The sequence below is a fragment of the Scleropages formosus genome, chromosome 6, assembly GCF_900964775.1.
Source record: "Scleropages formosus chromosome 6, fSclFor1.1, whole genome shotgun sequence".
NCBI classification, from domain to species: Eukaryota; Metazoa; Chordata; class Actinopteri; order Osteoglossiformes; family Osteoglossidae; genus Scleropages; species Scleropages formosus.
This window is the reverse complement of record NC_041811.1, coordinates 20,521,742-20,539,649: the sequence shown is the minus strand read 5'-3', so window position 1 is coordinate 20,539,649 and position 17,908 is coordinate 20,521,742. Positions and strand designations below refer to the sequence as shown.

The 17,908-nt window shown below is 37.7% G+C and overlaps 1 protein-coding gene across 1 annotated transcript; it reads right to left on the bottom strand.

The window, feature by feature from the left end:
- Positions 1-2,358: 2,358 nt before the first annotated feature.
- On the bottom strand, positions 2,359-15,525 carry LOC108925042 (neuropeptide FF receptor 2-like). Its single transcript, XM_018736749.1, has 5 exons — positions 15,496-15,525; positions 10,719-11,056; positions 9,577-9,676; positions 8,523-9,336; positions 2,359-2,391 (listed from the first exon to the last, which is right to left on the bottom strand). The coding sequence occupies exons 2-5, from the start codon at positions 11,047-11,049 to the stop codon at positions 2,374-2,376; spliced, it is 1,263 nt and encodes a 420-aa protein (XP_018592265.1). The 5' UTR covers positions 11,050-11,056; positions 15,496-15,525; the 3' UTR covers positions 2,359-2,373.
- Between the last annotated feature and the right edge of the window lie 2,383 nt (positions 15,526-17,908).

The window sequence follows — 17,908 nt, the reverse complement described above, 5'->3', positions numbered from 1 at the left end:
AACATCCATTAGCTTTTCAGAGATATAGATTTTCTGTGGCTGATTTTGATATTGCACTTCACTGATGACCACTGAAGATTTTACTTTATGCAACATCTTTTCTCAATGTACCATATTTGTGTTTGTTAGGAAACTATCTGAAAAAAATTTTAAAAAATGAGTACAAGCCCTTTTTTCCCCACTATATGACAGGTGAACACATCATTTTTGAGACTTTAAAATCATGAATTTTGGCAGTGTTGTACATTGTTATCCTCAGTGTTCTGTATTTGCAACAGGACTGAAGCTATGAAGACTTATATGACGTTCTTAGAAAACAATTTACTTCTTCAGCATGCATGGAGTTTATTTCTCCAGCATGTATGCTTGGGTTGATTAATTTCACTGCTGCATGTGGCAGATAGAATTTTTCAGTTGGGCAGAGATACCAAATGATATTTGAGTTGTTTTATCCTGCTGTGCTGTATTCTTTGTTGCAAAAATCATTATACAACAAATACAACATATGGTAAATTCTTGAAGGGAAGAAAAGCACTGTAAATTCTTATACCAGCATTCACCACACATCACAAAAGCACAGTACAATCAGATTTTTTGTGATTCAACAGACTTAAGTAAATTGGCCATTTCCAAATACTCTTCAGTGTTCAGTTCTTCTGGTTTCAAATTGATTTTTTGAATCAATTGAATACCTTCAGTCTGTGCTCGACCCAGTGGTCAGGACAGTGTCTGAAAAGAGAAATTTCAGTGAATTATCTTTCCCTGTAAGCAAGGTATTCTACCCCTTGTTGACTGGACAACCCTTGCAGGATAGATCATGTTTGGCGTACATGTATGTTGCATTACCCATCACACTACTGTATTTCTGTTATCTGGATTACAGACACGTGGGAATTCTAATGTGCAGAATCTCTTTCCATCGTCACTGTATATGTTCTTGCAATGTCTTGTTCTCCACTGTATCTTACTCTTTGTTTTGCAAGTCATGTTTGTTGAAAAATATTCTTTTGAAATATTTGACTTCGTATTTGGGCTAGTCAGAATATGAAAAATCATGTAGTTTGAATATTGTGGCATGTTTATCCATCTATGCAATGCAGAGAGTATAGAATTTACTTAAGTTCACTTAAACTGCTGTAGTAGAGCTGTATTTATGTTTTTGTCTGTTCGAAGGACTATATCTGAATTGAAGTCCATGTCTTTGTTTTTCTGGTTTAACAGTTTCACACTGCTTCTAGTAAACTTTTGGGAAAGACTTTAATTTGCTGTGTAGCTATGTGTAGGGATACATAGCAAGCACTAGAAACAAGGAATTAAGGAGTCACATTTAATTTTTTTTTTTTTATTATTATACTTGTGTCATTACTCAAAGCTCTTCTGCTGATCAAGGCAACTGACAATTACATTTATAATAAATTTTCTATCATGTGCTTCTCACCCTTTTATTACCTTATTGATTATACCGAGAATGTTTATGTGGAAGGTATTTCTATCTTTCTACAGATGAAGTAGAAAGAAGGTGTCACCTAGCTCAATTTTTTTATTACCATTGTAGGCTTGGAAGCCTATGTTACATGATCTGGTTGAACACAAACAAAATATAGAAATGAAAACAATGATGCAATTCTTTGCACATCAAAGGTAATTTTTGCTGTGCTCTTTCTAAATAATTTACTTATATACACTTTTATTCTGCCACATATACTGTGAATACATTCACCTTCAAGTATTATCCTGTGTACATACTGTCCACAATTTTATCCTTATTAAATTGCAGCATTAAAAAATATATATACACGCATAATTATTTGGCACAATTAGGGTTCATAACATTTTGTCACATATACAGCACAGGTCCTTAAAAAGATACAGCTTGATACTGCATTAAAAGAGTATTAATGTAAACATTTACAGTATATATTACTTGTCATTTACTTTTAAAATGCAAAGGCTATATTGAAAAATAAAATTTCACATCTTAGACTGAAATTGGTGTTAAGCTGTGTCATAAACAAAAGTTATTTAAAATTCAGATTACAGTTACAGCAGAGCAAAACACATTGTCAATAAATCATTCAGCTTCAGACAAAAAAAAAAAAAAACACATTTTGTGGTTACTGTTAGCAGGTAAAAAATGAATTTCACACAAAATTAGGAGTGAAGCAGATGTATAACCATTTCTTTAAAATGTAGAATTTTGTAACTGTGATAAATTCCCAGTGTCCATTACTGTCAATTACTTCCCATTACTGTCAATTAATCCTTTTCCCACATCAAAGAAAAAATGTAAGGGTTTTATTATTCCTAACATTGACATCATCTTCAGTTTGGAGATGAAGAGGGACTGGAACTTTTTTGGGCTTCCTTTTCAACTCAGAGGTCATAAACCACCTGAAAAAAACAAGATAAACATTATTTACCTTCACTGGGTAGTTAGTTACTCATTTTTGCTTGGAATTTAATTTCATGACTTCAAGGCTTCAATCATAATATTGAGGAAAACTACACATCAAAATATTTTAACAAATGAGCAAAGCTAGATGGAAAAACAAAAAGCAATAATAGAATTCACAGTTCCATCTATGATGAGGATCCTCTCAGAAAACAAACTGGTGTGTATATGGCTGGGAAATATGGCTGGATTTCTCTTCCTGTTGTTGCTCACATCAACTACATATTCTACATTCGACTAGGCATCGTAGGACTGTGGGAGGAATCGAATGAGTCGCACTCTCATCCAATATGTATTACATTGCCCAACGAAGCCTGCAACCAGCAGAGCTAAGCAGGGGATGGCTCACAGCTTGGACATCTGAGGAGGTGTGCGCATAAGTTCACCTTCCTGAAAGTGACCTGGATTTTGCACTTGACCACTGATGTGAAGTTGGGTAACTGGTTTCAGCTAAACTGAAAGAAAAAGGGTTTTTTGGAAAAAATTTAAAAAAAAAAAACAAAGATTGTTAAATACATAACAATAAATGGCATTTCTACATCAGAAGAGTTACTTTTTTTGTTAATTTTTTGCTGATGTTCTTTACAGGTTTTGAAAACCAGTTACCAAATTAATATTTTGCTGCATTGGGTTCCAATAGGAGAGTAGCATATTTTCGCTTGATTCTACCATATATTGTCTTAAAAGGTTGTGGTTTACCGCAATTGATTTTAATTGGACGTGCTATTTGCTACTTTCTGCCCTTGAAATATTATACAAGAAAAAAGAAAAAGCACTAATATATTTAAAAACATATGAAACAAGGAAAATTAAAACTGATTTTTTTTTTTGTCCCATTTCATTATAAATTTCTATTGAAAAGTAATTGAATTTGTAGTTGAATTTTTTTATTTTTTGATCTCCCTTGTGATATTTTTCCCAATAGTGTTGGAAGTCTAAGTAACTTGATTTATGGCATTTTTATATGAAGTTACAGTGAACTGAAAAAAATTACAATATTGCTTTTCTGACTTCATTACTTCTCTGACAGCCATAGCTCCTTTCGGTTCCCTGATGCTCTTACGATATATATCAGCAGATAAGCTTGAGTCACAGAGCAATATTTGTCATCCTGTTGTATTTCTGTGAAATCCACCTCAAGCAAGGTTGAAAAATTGTCATCTTCCATCACTGGTAAATGCTCTGGAGGCTTTGACTGTTTTTATCTATCCATGTGTACATTTTAAAACAGTGTTCCAATTAATGTTTTCTGTTTTTGTCTTTGAAACCTTAATACTTAATCTTGGGCTCTGTTCACTGAATTTTTAATAAGCCTTATGCTGTAATACATGTTGGGGTTATTTTTGCCAAGTGCTAAGACTGGAAATGCCAGTGATACAGTTCATACAGACACCCCTTGACTTATGCAAATAGACCGTTTTTCAAACCCTTATGTAAGTCAAAAATTACGTATGTGAGATTTCTCCTCCACCATTCAACCTAATAATAATTAATAATTTTTCCATCTCACTTATTGCACCTTGATGTTTATTTGTTATTGTTTTCATGCTAGCTGTTCATTTCAGGTGCTCCTTTATACATGCAGCATCCTTCACTAGTGTATTCAGAGTCGATATGGCTAAACCTAGATCAATTCATTTCAATTCAATTTATATTTATAGAACACTCTTCTCGCACAGTGACACAGAGCACTTGAACACGGGCATATGGTAAAGAAACAAATAGTTCCCATGCTACAGATGATAATCTTTGTCCACCTTCATACTTCCTTATTATTTTCAATTTCATTTACATTTACTCATTTAGCAGACACTTTCTCCAAAGTGACATCAATCTCATAGAAAATACAATTTGTGTACCATTTTTGTACCATTGTGCATTTCATCTCCAAATCAATTGCTGTACACTTGTGAATCATTTCTCGTTTTCCTTCAAGTACACGTTTTTCACCAAGCATTTTAACTAATGAAATGGGTAAAAAATATGCGAAACAAGCAATACACTAACGACAGGAGATGCATTCATGGCTCCAAACACATGGGAACTGGGAAGATGCAGCTTCCTGCCTTGTCTGGCTACACCAACTTGTGCTTAACGTATTTCAGATGTGTTGCGTAAGCGCTATCCGTAAATAATGTGTATGCTGGGAATTTTTTACGTAAGTCCGGATTTATGCAAGTCAAATTTACGGAAGTAGAGGGGTGTCTGTATTTTCTTCAGAGGCAGTCCAAGAAGTTGTGAACAGAGGGAGAACACTTCGAAAACATGCTCAGTTCTTTGTCTATTTTGTCAGTCTGACAGCAGGTGATGCAGTGGTTAGAGCACCCAGGTTCAATTCCAGCCTCTTGCTGTAGTACCCATGAGCATTTGCCCTGAATTGCTTCATTAAAAACTAAAGAGTATAAATGAGTAAATGATGGTAAGTAGCTCTAGGTTCTAAGCTGCTTTAGAGATAAGCATCAACTAAAAATATAAATATCTACACATATTTTATAAGAAAAAGGTATGAACACATAGTAAGTTTATACTTTTAATTATTTTTTTTTTTTAAGTTTTTGACTGAACCCTGTATACAGACAATTATATAATTATAATGGTAAAAACAGACTAAGATTTACATTGTCTTGAAATCAGTCAAATATTTGAAATACTGTTGAGGAAAAAGAAAATGGTAACTACAGAAAGATGAATTTTTTCAGTGGTACTCATCACCATATTGTCAAAATGAGAATAAAAAATAAAAGTACCCCATATGGAGTACAAGCTGGAGTTGTGCACCATAAGGACCTCGATTCTACCGAAAAATACTTGATTTGCTTGATGTCCTATGAAGATTACTTGGATTATTTGTTCCCAGTATTTAGCCCAGCACAGAACCAGTTTTGCTTTTCCAGCCAGACTCAGAAATGTGAATATCTTTGTTTCTTTTTCCATTTTTACTTTATTTTTAACTTATTGCGGTGGTTACTTTTACATTGTTTTCTTAAATTTATGGTGACTTCTGAGACATTAGTGCTGGAAGGGATTACAGGAAGAGACTAGGGTTATGCCATTGTATGACTAAAGTTATGTAAGTTTTCCACTTTAAATTATTACCTAGAATGTCAAAGTAATGAAGAAAAAGAGGATCTCAATATTCTTACAAAGAAAGTAAAGGACGTTCTTGCATTTCTAGAAGAAACAAATATTTACTTATCGGCACATTGAAAACTTTAAAGGACTGGGCTGGCCAAGTTTACTTTCCTTTGTTTAGCTTTAAAAAGAGAACTACTTCTATTAGAATTAAGATGATTATCCATTTTACCTCATTCACAAAATTTACCTCACCCCAGTACACAGAGTATTCCTAGGATATTTCAGCTGTGGTTTCAATGTAGACCTGTTCTGTGTACTTCATTTGGTAGAAGGACAATAACAACAACTGTATATTTATCGTGGAAATATTTCAGGGTCCAAACTTAATAGAATACCAAAAAGCTCCTTTCTTAAATACATGGTTGACTTCACAGTTTACAGTCTTGGTTGCTCCTGTTGATTTGCAAACAAAACAAAAAAAATGCACAATAATACTAAAACTTGTAACTCTAAATGATACTGTATTAATTCAGAAAGTGGTAAGGATCTGAACTACTTGGTAGACGACTGTAACAGTAAGATTTTCTTAATTATAATGAATACACACCTTTGAGTGACATGCTTCTTTCAAGAATGGTATTATTACATTTTTCACAGCGCTTGAAGAGTTTTATATGCAACTATAAAACTCCAGAGGTAGGCCATGAAAAGGAGACAAGGGGCTATAACCTTGGCAGTTAATGAAAACCCTCTAAATCAGATGTGTTTAGCATTAAGGCTTTGTGAAACATACATTCTAAAACAGAGAAACACCAAGGAAGTATTTCAGTATTAAGACTGATCCATAATAGGAAAGTGACATCCAATAAATTCTGGGCACAAAATAATTAATTTTGTCTGGAGCACTTATACTGTCTACTTTTTAAAGTTTTTTGTTGTGAAAAACAAAAGCGTTTCTTATAATCCGAGAAACATGGCTACAAATCTGCTACAGGTTTTTGTCATTATGAAGGCTTGTCTTACTGGTGGACTCTGCCTATGCCTGCTGCCAAATGAAATGAATGTCCATTTTAGGGGTTCAGTCCACAAAATGCACAAAGGTTCTCTCAAACAAGTGTATTTTGCTTAAATAATAGCAAGGTTGGTTTCTGTAATGAAAAAGATACTGCCTCTAAATATAAGCATCAAGAAAGAAATGCAGCTTCTCTCAAAATATAGCAGCCTTTCACCCAGTATATCAGTTTCCCTCATTTCATATGGAATTTTGATATTTGACATAAAGATTATTTGAGATCTTAGAAATATCACAAGCCAGGTTGATTTGTATTTAAGTGTCCTGAAATACACACTTAAAAAAATAAGTAATGCAAATTTACACATTATACTGTAAGCAAATATATCAAAAGGTCTTGCAAAGAAGTCTCAGCGAATACTTCTTGAAGCTTGAATTGACTTGACAGGTAAGACTTATTTAGTTGGGATAACAGACAATGTGAAATTGGCCAATCATGCGTGTCTTAACTGGAGATGCATTCATGATAAAAACTGAAAAATAATTTATTAAAGCAAGTGCTGCATGCAAAGCAAACACCAAACACTATTTTGGTTAGTGTTAATTTACAAGTTAATGTTTACCTGAAACAGATTGACAGATACTGATAAGGATAGTTGTTAGAAACCACAAAACAATGGTCTCAAATTACCACAGAGACTGAATCTTTTCTATTGTGATCCTGTATGGTTTAAAAAAAAAAAATTTAAAAAAATGTACACTAATTGTCACAAACCTTGCAGGACTGCCTTTCAGAAACCATTTGTTTCAAATGCCATTGTGAAAAGTGTGTAATCTGCAGTGATGTGCATACAATTTATCATGAAACTAATAAATTATCTTTTACCACAGGGCTTCATGGCTGCAGAAAACTAAAGAATCCCTTCATACCATATTGCCTGTTTCCAATCATAAAATTTTCTGTATATATAATGTTACAGGCAGCAATTTTATGGCACGCACCTGGTCTGGTCATTACTCGGACGGATGGATGGATGGATGGATGGATGGATGGATGGAAAGCCATATTAGATGGCCTTCTACATCCGTTGGTGTAAACAATGTTCCCTCAAAATGTTTCTGTACTCCAAGATGGTAATTCCCTTATACACTAATTCAAAAATACTTTCTTGAAAGCCAGGATGATGTAAAATGCCTAAAATGGATGCCCCATTCACCAGATTCAATCATTATTGATTTTATGAGATGCTATGTAGCTCACATTAACAAACAAAACTTATTTCGACCTCCATATGTCAAAAATGGAGGCTTTTTCCTTGATGAATGGTCCAATATCGCACCCCACTCAGTTCAGGACTTTCACAGCAGCATTCCAAAAATGACTCGAAATGTTCTGAAGCCCATGAATAGCCCTTGGAATAGTCCTACTCCCTATTCTTTTTTTTTTTTTTTTTACTTACTTTACAGTCATTTATTTTTGATGTCTAATATTTTTATACACACATATATATTTAAAGTATACTTCAAAACAAAACCACTTTTAAATGTTAATCTTATTATGTTAAGCTGCTTTCAACAGGTCTTCATTTCAAAGTGACAAACAACAATTACTAGTAGTGCATCAGCTAACAACCAGCTATAAAGAAAAGTATTTCCCAACCTCCGATTTTACAATTTCAGAACCAACAAACCACATCTCTAAAAAAATCCCTTCATATAATGATATTCTTAGCACTCTATATACAGGCGGTATACTTTTCCAACACTAGTTAAACCAAGTAGGTAAGTAGAATCGGGTATGTAGTTTCAGATTTGAGATTTAGATTTCAGAAGTTTATTTTAATATTTTATACAAGATAATGATCACCCTTATAGGGTTCACGTACTTCCAAACAAGTGTATACAGAACTCTAAAGCAGTCAGCAAAACTATGACTTGAATATGTTGCAGTTAAAAATGACTTTTCAGCATGATTCTCTGTACCTTTTCAAGGTCTTCCATGATTAGATCCTGGTCATTCAGGGTGGAGCTTACAGTGGAGCGGTTGTTGTCGTCACAGTTGACACTAGGAGCAGCGGCCCCTTTCGACACTTGCAAATTGGTGGGGAGGACAGAATTTGCTTGGACCCTGTGTGAGTAGGTCTCTTTCCGCCCAATGCTGGCCGAGCACAGTTGGAACTTGAACGCCGCCTGAAATCCCTTCCGGAAGTTTTCATTGAAGAAGCCGTAGATGATTGGGTTGACGCTGCTGTTGAAGAAGGCTAGCCAGTGTGCAAAAGGGTAGATGTAAATGTTTATCACCCTGTACTGGTGTTCGGTCAGGCTGGCGTAGTCACTCAGCATCATGAGTGTCCAGAGGGGCAGCCAGGAAAGGATGAAAAGCAAGGCTACGGTGAGCAGCATCTTGATGACCCGTTTTTTCTTCTTTGACACTGCTTGGCGATTTTCCTGGCCAGGCTTGCCCCCTGTGGGCATGGCTGTCTTGAACAGCGTAATGCCAATCCGGGCGTACATAATCACAATCAGGGTCAGGGGTGCGAGGTAGATGTTGGCAAACAGGACAGTGGTGTAAATTTTTCTCATCCCCTGGTTAGGCCAGTTTTCTCTGCACCAGTAGAAAGGGATTGTTTCATTTCCATCCCCAAGAAGTACCCGTACATTGTGCTCCTTGGTGACTTGTAGCATGACCCCAGATGGGCACATGATGGAAAGTGCCAAAACCCAAATAATCAGAATTATTAACATTGATGTTGATATTGTCAGTTTCTGTTTGAATGGGTAAACAATGCATCGAAACCTGAAATAAAAATTTTAAAGAAGTCTTGAAGAAACCTTTTAGTTAGTAGTACTTTGTATTACAGTTAAAATATTTCCATTACTGTGTAAACAATTACTTTGCTTATTTAAACTTAGCAGTGAAAGCATAGCATGGCTTTACCAGTTTGTTTACTCAATTTATTCAGTGTGACTGCATTAAATATGAGTTCACAACCAAGGTATATTTTTTTTAGAAGTCAAACAAACAAAAGAACAAGACCTGTCAACAGCGATGGCAACCAGTGTAAACACAGATGCTGACACTGACATTCCTTGAACCATCCCACTCAGTTTGCACACCAAACTTCCAAATGGCCACCCTGTTAAAAAGTTAGCATATTGGAAAGGGAACCTTAGGGAAAATAAACAATTAGTGTAGATATACTTTCAAAAAGATTACCTATGTAAATTTAACCAAAACTGTTATATTGCTTAACGTAAAAACTTTCTCTATATGCCAATAGCAGTTATGTGAAAAGACTATTGAAAAGCTATGTCAAAAGGCTATTAAGTGTGTATGAGATAAATCAGTCTCGACTAATGAGAAATGCTTCTGGATGAGGGTATTGATTTTCTGCTCCTACCTTAAGATGCAGCATTTATTCATATGTTAATCAGACTCAACAAGATTTATTAGAATGTAATTATGATATTTTATTCCATGCACGTAATCATTTCAGTTCCTCTAAGTTATCTTTACTTGTAAAACTTTTAAGCCTCAGAATAAGCTATTCTGAGACTGAATGCCTGAATGCCTAGTCAAGCGTAAAAGCTACTGTATGTTCCTCAGAAGCTATACTGTGTATATTTGTACCCAGCCTTTTAAGAGCAGCAGAATCTAACTAGGAAAATGTACCACTATTTCCTTGTCTACAGTAAATGTTATGGCAATTAGAAAAAGAATCAATAAATTAAATATGAACAGAGATTCATGAGTAACACCTAGGCACTCACTTAAGTGTCAGTGTTTCAATTCATAAGAGGCTGCATTCTCCTAAATGTAAGGTAGGTAACACATATCTGCACCTCGTTGTAACTTACTTAAACAACAGAGGCAGCTATTTTCCTGAAACTGCATAGACTGTTAATGACATTCCTGTATTAAACTCGCTATTCTTGAAAAATGATTTCCTTACTAACTGAAAACATCAAACCTTTGCTATCTAACTTATCAGAAGCAAGTGACACTTTGAAGGTTTTACAGTGGTACATTTGTTAGTTCTTGTAGATATCACCAGCACATGTATTAAGAATTTACAGAAGTCACACTCAAAAAAAACAGTATTCACTAAACTACACACAAGTTCATATACAGCAGTGACTGAATACAACACTTAGAGGGATGTTGACCATTGTACTCACCAGTAATAATATTATCCACAAGTGTTGTTGGCATACAAAAGATTCCCACAAGAAGGTCACTGATAGCGAGGTTCAAGATGAACACATTAGTGACGGTGCGCATGTTCTTGCTCCGAAGCACAATGAAACACACCGCTCCATTGCCGACCATACAGACCAGGAAAATGAGCAGGTAGGAGATGATGAAAATGGCAGCCACGGCTGGCTCGTGCAGGTAGTAAACGACATATGTGATGTTGTTCTGCGGGTAAGTGTCTTCCTGAGAGCTATTGGGAGAATACAAGTACTGATTTTCCACCAGTGTAAAGTTGGGGTCCAGCCTTTGATTCATTTTCAAACTGAAAAGAAAAGAGTATAGGTAACATTAATTCCATATGATCACTAATTAAAAAAAAAAAACTCTGGTATTAAAATATTCACCAGTAAAATATGTAACAAGCACACAGAATTCAACCTTAAACACTGATTTGAAATTCCTAGTATTGGGTGTAAAGTTAAAAAAAAAAAAAGACAAATCTGTTTCACCTGACTTTTTGAAGAGATTATTCTTTACTTCTCTAGTGTATGAAATGTTCAGCAAAATGTTTTATCAGGTGGTATTAGACATTCAACAGCACTTACTGTAGGTTTCAAGACACTCTACTGAACAGTACTGTAGCTAGTCACTTGTCACAGTGCAATGTGATTGTTCTCGGAAGATAAGGTTTCCCAAGGCATTGTACTCCATATAAGACAATATGCCTGATCAATTTCAAAACAAGCTGAAGATAAACAATGAATATAATAATGGCATATGATCGAACAGCTTTCTTGTTACGGTTGAACTTGTTGTTGAGTTGTTTTTCTACCCCTAGAAATTCTGCCCAGTGAATCTTCGGGGCGATAGTGGTATTCTGAATTGAGTTAGGGCTTCTGTAATTACTGGATCATTCATCTTAGTTTCTTTCCTGTGGTGTTTGAAATGGTAAACTTCAGTCAGTCAGTCAGCTGCCAAACACTTAACTGACATTAAAGTGTTTCAAGTGGAATTTCACAAAGCAGAAATAATGTACCAGTAGAATTTCCTTTTTCTTGTTCTGAAAAACTGAACAAAATGCAATTTTGCAAATTTCTTTGTTTTTTGCATGTTCCTCTGTCAAACAACATTTTCTCTTTCATTTCATCCCCTTACCTGGACATGAATATGATATATTTAATATAACTAAAATCAAAAAAAGAAGAAAGGACATATATTTGTATTTGCTAAGGCTTGCTATAACACCTTGTTCATAAACCAAAAGAGCTTCTGAAAGTCTAGTCAGAAGTGATGCCCCTCAGCACACTGTCAAGTTAAATTTTCATTTGCACAGGAAAGATAGACTGTAAGGTTAGCTTTCTTGAGACTTTGATGGAAATAAAATGTGAAGAGAAAGGCTGTCAAACAGTATGTGCAAAGTAAAGATACAACACAAAACAGAATATATGTACTGTACACCTTCCTTTATTTTGCAAATTTTGCTGTAGTAATACCATGCAGACCTAATGGAGGACACTTTGGCGCTATCTGTCGATCCACACTGAGGGCCCGCTTTATTTGGTAATGTCCCCTTTTCCTGAAACAAACTGCTCAGCCAGTGACAGTATCACATCAGTAACACATGTTCAGACTATGCTATTTAAAGCAGATAGGTAGGTGCCTGGGGATTCTGTTGTTTGTGCACAATTCAATTCAGGGCAATCAGGCAAGAACAAAAAAATTCACTGATCTTAAAAGGGGCACAGTAGTCGGTGCCAGATGTGCCAGAATAAGCATATCAGGAATGAAAACCCTACTGGAATTCTCAGGCACATCAATGTCACATGTGTAAAGAGAAAGGACCACCATATTCAGCCAACTGCAAACTTGTGGCCTGACACAGTTCATTGATTAAAGAGGTCGATGGATGTTGATGAAAGCGGTGAAATTAGTCAACTAACAGCTGAGTTCAACAGTGCAACTGAAAGATGCACATGAGAGGGCACAACTTGCCGTAACTTGTCCCGGATGGGGTATAGCAGCCTGCTGCCAGTTGAGCCAATCCCTTCATGGCAGCATCATAATCATCTGTGGATGAACTCTTTCAGCAGGATAAAGCCCCATGTTACAAGGCTAGAATTGTTCAAGAATGGCTTTGGGAACACGGCAGTGGATTCAGCTGACTGTGGTGGTCTGCTCAGTCAGTAGATCACAATCCAATACCCCATCTGTGGGATGAAATGGAATGAGCTATTCAGAAAAGAGATACACAGCCAGCCAACCTGTGACACATACAAGAAGCAAAGGAGTTGGCATGAGCTGTCATCCTTGTGTTGTGCTCTTAATGCCATTTAATTCATGTCCCAGCCATGGGCTCAGCTTTCTATTATGGAAGTTTACCTAATAAAATGGCCACTCTGTATTTAATGCAATGCCAGAATTTAAGCAAATGATAAAATATGTAAATAATGAGAATGAATGATATAGTAATAATATAAATTTCTTCCTTATATGATTGCATTGTTATATATTGTTTTGTTTCAGAGCAAAAAAGAAAAACAATCATGCAAACACAACAAACTTCTCTGTGTAATTTACAATAAAATGGTCTGAATGCACATTCATGTTCTAATAGAGAGGAATTATATTGCATTGTAATTATGACCAAAAAAAAAACATTTTAATTTCCTCTTTCAGTAATCTCACACACACACACACACACACACACACACACACACATCTACAACCGCTTGTCCTGAGCAGGGTCGCGGCAAGCCAGAGCCTAACCCGCCCACACAGGGTGCACGGCTGAAGGGGGAGGCGACACACCCCGGACGGGATGCCAGTCCGCCGCAAGGCACCCCAAGCAGGACTCAAACCCCAGACCCACCACAGAGCAGGCCCTACCACACCCCCCTTTCAGTAATCGCTTAGCAGTAAATGAGGGATGCTTCACCATGGGCCACACTGTTATATATCGATGTATTCTGAAATCTAGAGAACGGATGTAGGTTCTTCAGATAATGATTTGAACAGGCCCCTTCCTGTGTATTTAATCCAGTGTTACAATTTGTCAAGTTCACTGATTTGAAGTCAAACAGGTAAATATGTGCAGTACTTCTACTGCGGTAATTATCAGCCTGTAAGCTACACATGTTTCACTTAGGAACAAAACAAAGAAAAGTTATGGAAAAACTGTGTGGCTTTGAGGAGTACACCATAGCTTATCTGGTACAGTAGCTTCTGTCCTACTTGACCTTACAAGAATGAGATACAATTATTACATCAAGATACCAGAAATAATCAAAGCAAACAGTACAGGGAATGCATATGGATTTTTATGTTACATGCACCACCAGCTAATGGTGGCCTAGTTTTCACTGGGCTCTGGGATAGTTAACCTCACAAATTACTTTATTTAAAAGGAGCAGTGGGGCAGATGTCATGTCATTGTAGCGCTGTTTAGAAGCCCTTGCATCCATCTGCTTATGTCAGTTGGAAGGAAGAGAGTATTCAAGTGTGACACTGATTTTCTGCGGTGCTCATTCTCTGCAACGAACCAAATTAAAACGCACGTCTACCCTGCTGGGTTGGGTAAGTTTGAAGGTTCAACGTAAATGCAAACACATAAAACAAACTGACAATGATGTGAATATATTAACTATATATTGTCATTTTAGGGAAAAATTACCCTGTAAAAGCTTAACAAATATCACAAAATTAATTACATCCTACCGCTTAGTGTACTGAGACCAAGTGAAGACCATCCCCTTTTTCCACATCAATGATGTATTTTTTATTCAAACTATACATACACATACACAAAAAAAATTACACATTTTCCAATTCCTTCACATGCAAAACCTAGTATTGACCATGAGAGTATATCTGAGGTATTTGGATCCAATTAATTCTCCAGACAAACTCAAAGAAAGTCATAAACAATCTTTATAAAAAACATTTTTAGAATGACCAAACCTTCCTCCACCAACCTTTAGAAAGCTACCTCTCTCTTGTCCAATGTGTCTCACAAAAGATATTTAAACAAATTTACAATGATTCATTCATTTATACACCAGACGACTCTTACTGGAGCAACTCGAGGTAATAAACTTCCTCAAGCCTTGAGTCAAGGGTACAACATCTCATCTGGACTGGCATGATTTACACCACCCTTCAGATTACAGTAAAACAGCCCTTTAACATTTTTTAAAAACACAGTCTAGGAAAGAGGCATCTTCCTTCGATTCTTCGACTCAGTGACACCAGTAAGACGTGCACCACAACTGTACCGCGGTTTTACACTGAAGGCAGAGCAGGGGCTGCTGCCCCTACGCGTAACGGGTCGCCGGGTTCGCCGGAGCGCCTCATGTCTCAGCGAAGCACAACGACAGCAACCATTTAGTCTCGTACTTCTTAAATCTTTACTGTTCTACACATGTTTGAGTCTTTCAGAGAGGAGGCAAATTAAAAAGGATACGTGCGAAAGTTAAAATTAAAAAATGCGAAGGAAAGGATCGATCTGACTAGTACAGCGGAAAACACAGTAAGTATGCAAACGTAAATAAAATTGTAATTTCATGGCGTTCATTTTTGTAGCTCTATTCAGCACACAATTCAAATTCATACTTTTAGCACTTAATTTAAACGTGGAAACCACTTAAACCCGTATGACTTGAAATTAAAGGCTTGTTTTAAACAGAATGCGAATGCGCGCACAGCATCACAGTTCCGAGTTCAAATCTTACGCTTAGTTCAATGAAAGCGGAGTGAAGGACGTACCTGTAACACACACACAAACACACACACTTTTTCGAGCTCTTCTGGCCAACGGCAAAAAGAAGTATGGAAAACTGGAGGATGAAGGCGCATTAGAGAGATGCGTGTCGGTTCAGAGGCAGGACGAAAGAGAGGAAGCGCGGCAAGGCTGTGGTGGCGAAAGAGGGACGGACGTCCACAGGGCTGAATGTGTCAGTCGGAGCCCGTGAACGAGCTGAGCGCCTCTCGTCCGCTCAGCGCGCGCGCCCACCCCCCCGCGTATATGCTCGCGTGCGTGAGCGCGCGCGCGCGCGGCTGAGAGAGCCCTCGCACAAATCATCATGCACGCGCCATCACTGTTACTTGTTCAACTTGTACCAGTTTGCTAGACTGCTCGTTCAATTCATTGTTTGTTATCGGGTAATTTAGCGTGGTTTCTGCGCAACGTGTTGTTCGAGAGTCAGTCATGTACTGTGTAGTGTGTTACTACACACACATTGCAATGCCCCTAAAATAAAGGGGCTGTTTTCCACACAAACACAAGAAGATGAAGATTGCCTGTTAGTTTAAACAGCGCTGTTAAAAGAAATTCTTATCACTTGACATACGCGGTCCGGGTTTCACGTGAGCGAAATCACTTTTTTGTGGCCGACAGCCATAGAAATATGTGATCTCTGTCCGCACGTGAGGGCTGTGAAGTCCCGGTTCGCAAACTGAGGTAAATCCCCAGAGGAACCTTCTCGGACCGGATGACTCACGACACCCCAGGGCCGTCGTCGCTCACTGTCAGCGAGTGTGAAGAGTAAATGGGGCTGGCGGGGGGGGGGGGGTTAGGGGAGGGGTTATGGGAGGAAGGAGGGAGGGGTTAGGGGAGGGGTTATGTGAGGGGGAGGGGTTGGGGGAGGGGTTAGGGGACAGTTAGACCCGTGTTGGTGTTACGTACAGAGCTGCATACAGTTGTCTCTGCTGGAGTTGTTTGCCATTGTTTCTACCTGTTCCCGGCTTCTTTTACGTGTAATCACAATTCATTTTCATAAACATGACAATTATTAATTGCATTGTTGTCTCAGAACACGTCTGTTTCGGACCCAGTTCTCTCCTGACCTCCTACTGCCCCATGACCTTTCACTACATTACCTATTATAAAAATACTCCCTGTCAAATGTGCATATACAGCTATTCATGTAATGTATGCTGGTTAAACGCGGTACTGGGCCACCACTGCGTCTCTGCCTCTCCATCTGTTGGTGAAATGGTCTTCTGTTTACTATGATTTGTAAGCGTCTGCATTATATTTACATTTATTTAGCAGATGCTTTTCTCCAAAGCGACGTACATCTTAGAGAAAATACAATTTGTACATTACATTAGGAGAAAGATACATAGTTGCAGACATTTGATCCTTAGGTAAACTTTGCTTCTTTCCACTTTATGCACCGATGTTCATCGCAAAACTAGGTGCATAAAACTCAGAATAGATGACTCCTGACCACCTTCCTACATTTTTTTTTTAAAAGGTACACAAACATTTACATACCATACAGGAGTAGCGGCTGTGTAAAGGCTTATCTGGGGATTATCATAAAGTTATGGTGCATCAACATTTACGCCATACATGAGCTTGAGAGATCTTGGGCGAAGCGAGTCCGGAAAAGTTGAGTTTTCAGACCCTTCTTGAATGTAGACAGAGTTTCAGCAGTTCTGAGTGAGGGGGGGAGGTCATTCCACCACAACGGAGTCAGAACTGAGAACCTCCACACTTTACTTTTTGTGTGCGGGACCACCAAGCGGGCAGAAGTAGACAAACAAAGTGGTCTGGCTGGGGTGTGGCCCTTGATCAGGCCTTGTAAATAGCTGGGAGCAGTTCTATTGATGCATTTGTAGCCAATAACCAGGGTCTTAAATTTGGTCCTGGCAGCTATAGGAAACCAGTGCAGAGAAATGAGTAGAGGAGATACATGGGAACGCTTTGGCAAGTCAAACACAACTTGTGCAGCAGCGTTCTGTATCAGCTGCAGAGGTTTGATGGCAGAAGCGGGAAGGCCACACAAGAGAGAGTTGCAGTAGTCCAGACGGGATGTCAACATGGCCTGGACAAGTAGTTGGGCAGAGTCAGTAGTGAGGTAGGGACGGATCCTGCGGAGATTATGCGTAAATGAAGATGTAAAGTCTTGTTTACTGTGTCACGTGATACCATACCTGAAAAGGTTTATATGGTGAAGCAGATGTACTCGATTTTGACTTTAGGCCCAGATTGCACAATAACTAGAAAACGGAGACTCCAGTGTACAGCACTGCCTAGAGTACTATAGAAATGGGCAATGAAGCTGCTGTGGAGGGTGTTTTGAAAGCATTGCAAGGGAAAAGCGAGGTTCCTCTCCTTCAAATATAGCCAGTAAAGACCCCTGCTGTGCCACGATTTAAGATGAATACAGAT

Coding starts and splice junctions, on each gene's coding strand:
- LOC108925042 (XM_018736749.1), bottom strand. CDS start 11,049: ATGAATCAAAGGCTGGACCCCAACTTTACACTGGTGGAAAATCAGTAC. Junction 9,677..10,718: donor TGTGGATAATATTATTACTG/GTGAGTACAATG, acceptor ACTTTTTAACAG/GGTGGCCATTTGGAAGTTTG. Junction 9,337..9,576: donor GTTGCCATCGCTGTTGACAG/GTCTTGTTCTTT, acceptor TTTTTATTTCAG/GTTTCGATGCATTGTTTACC.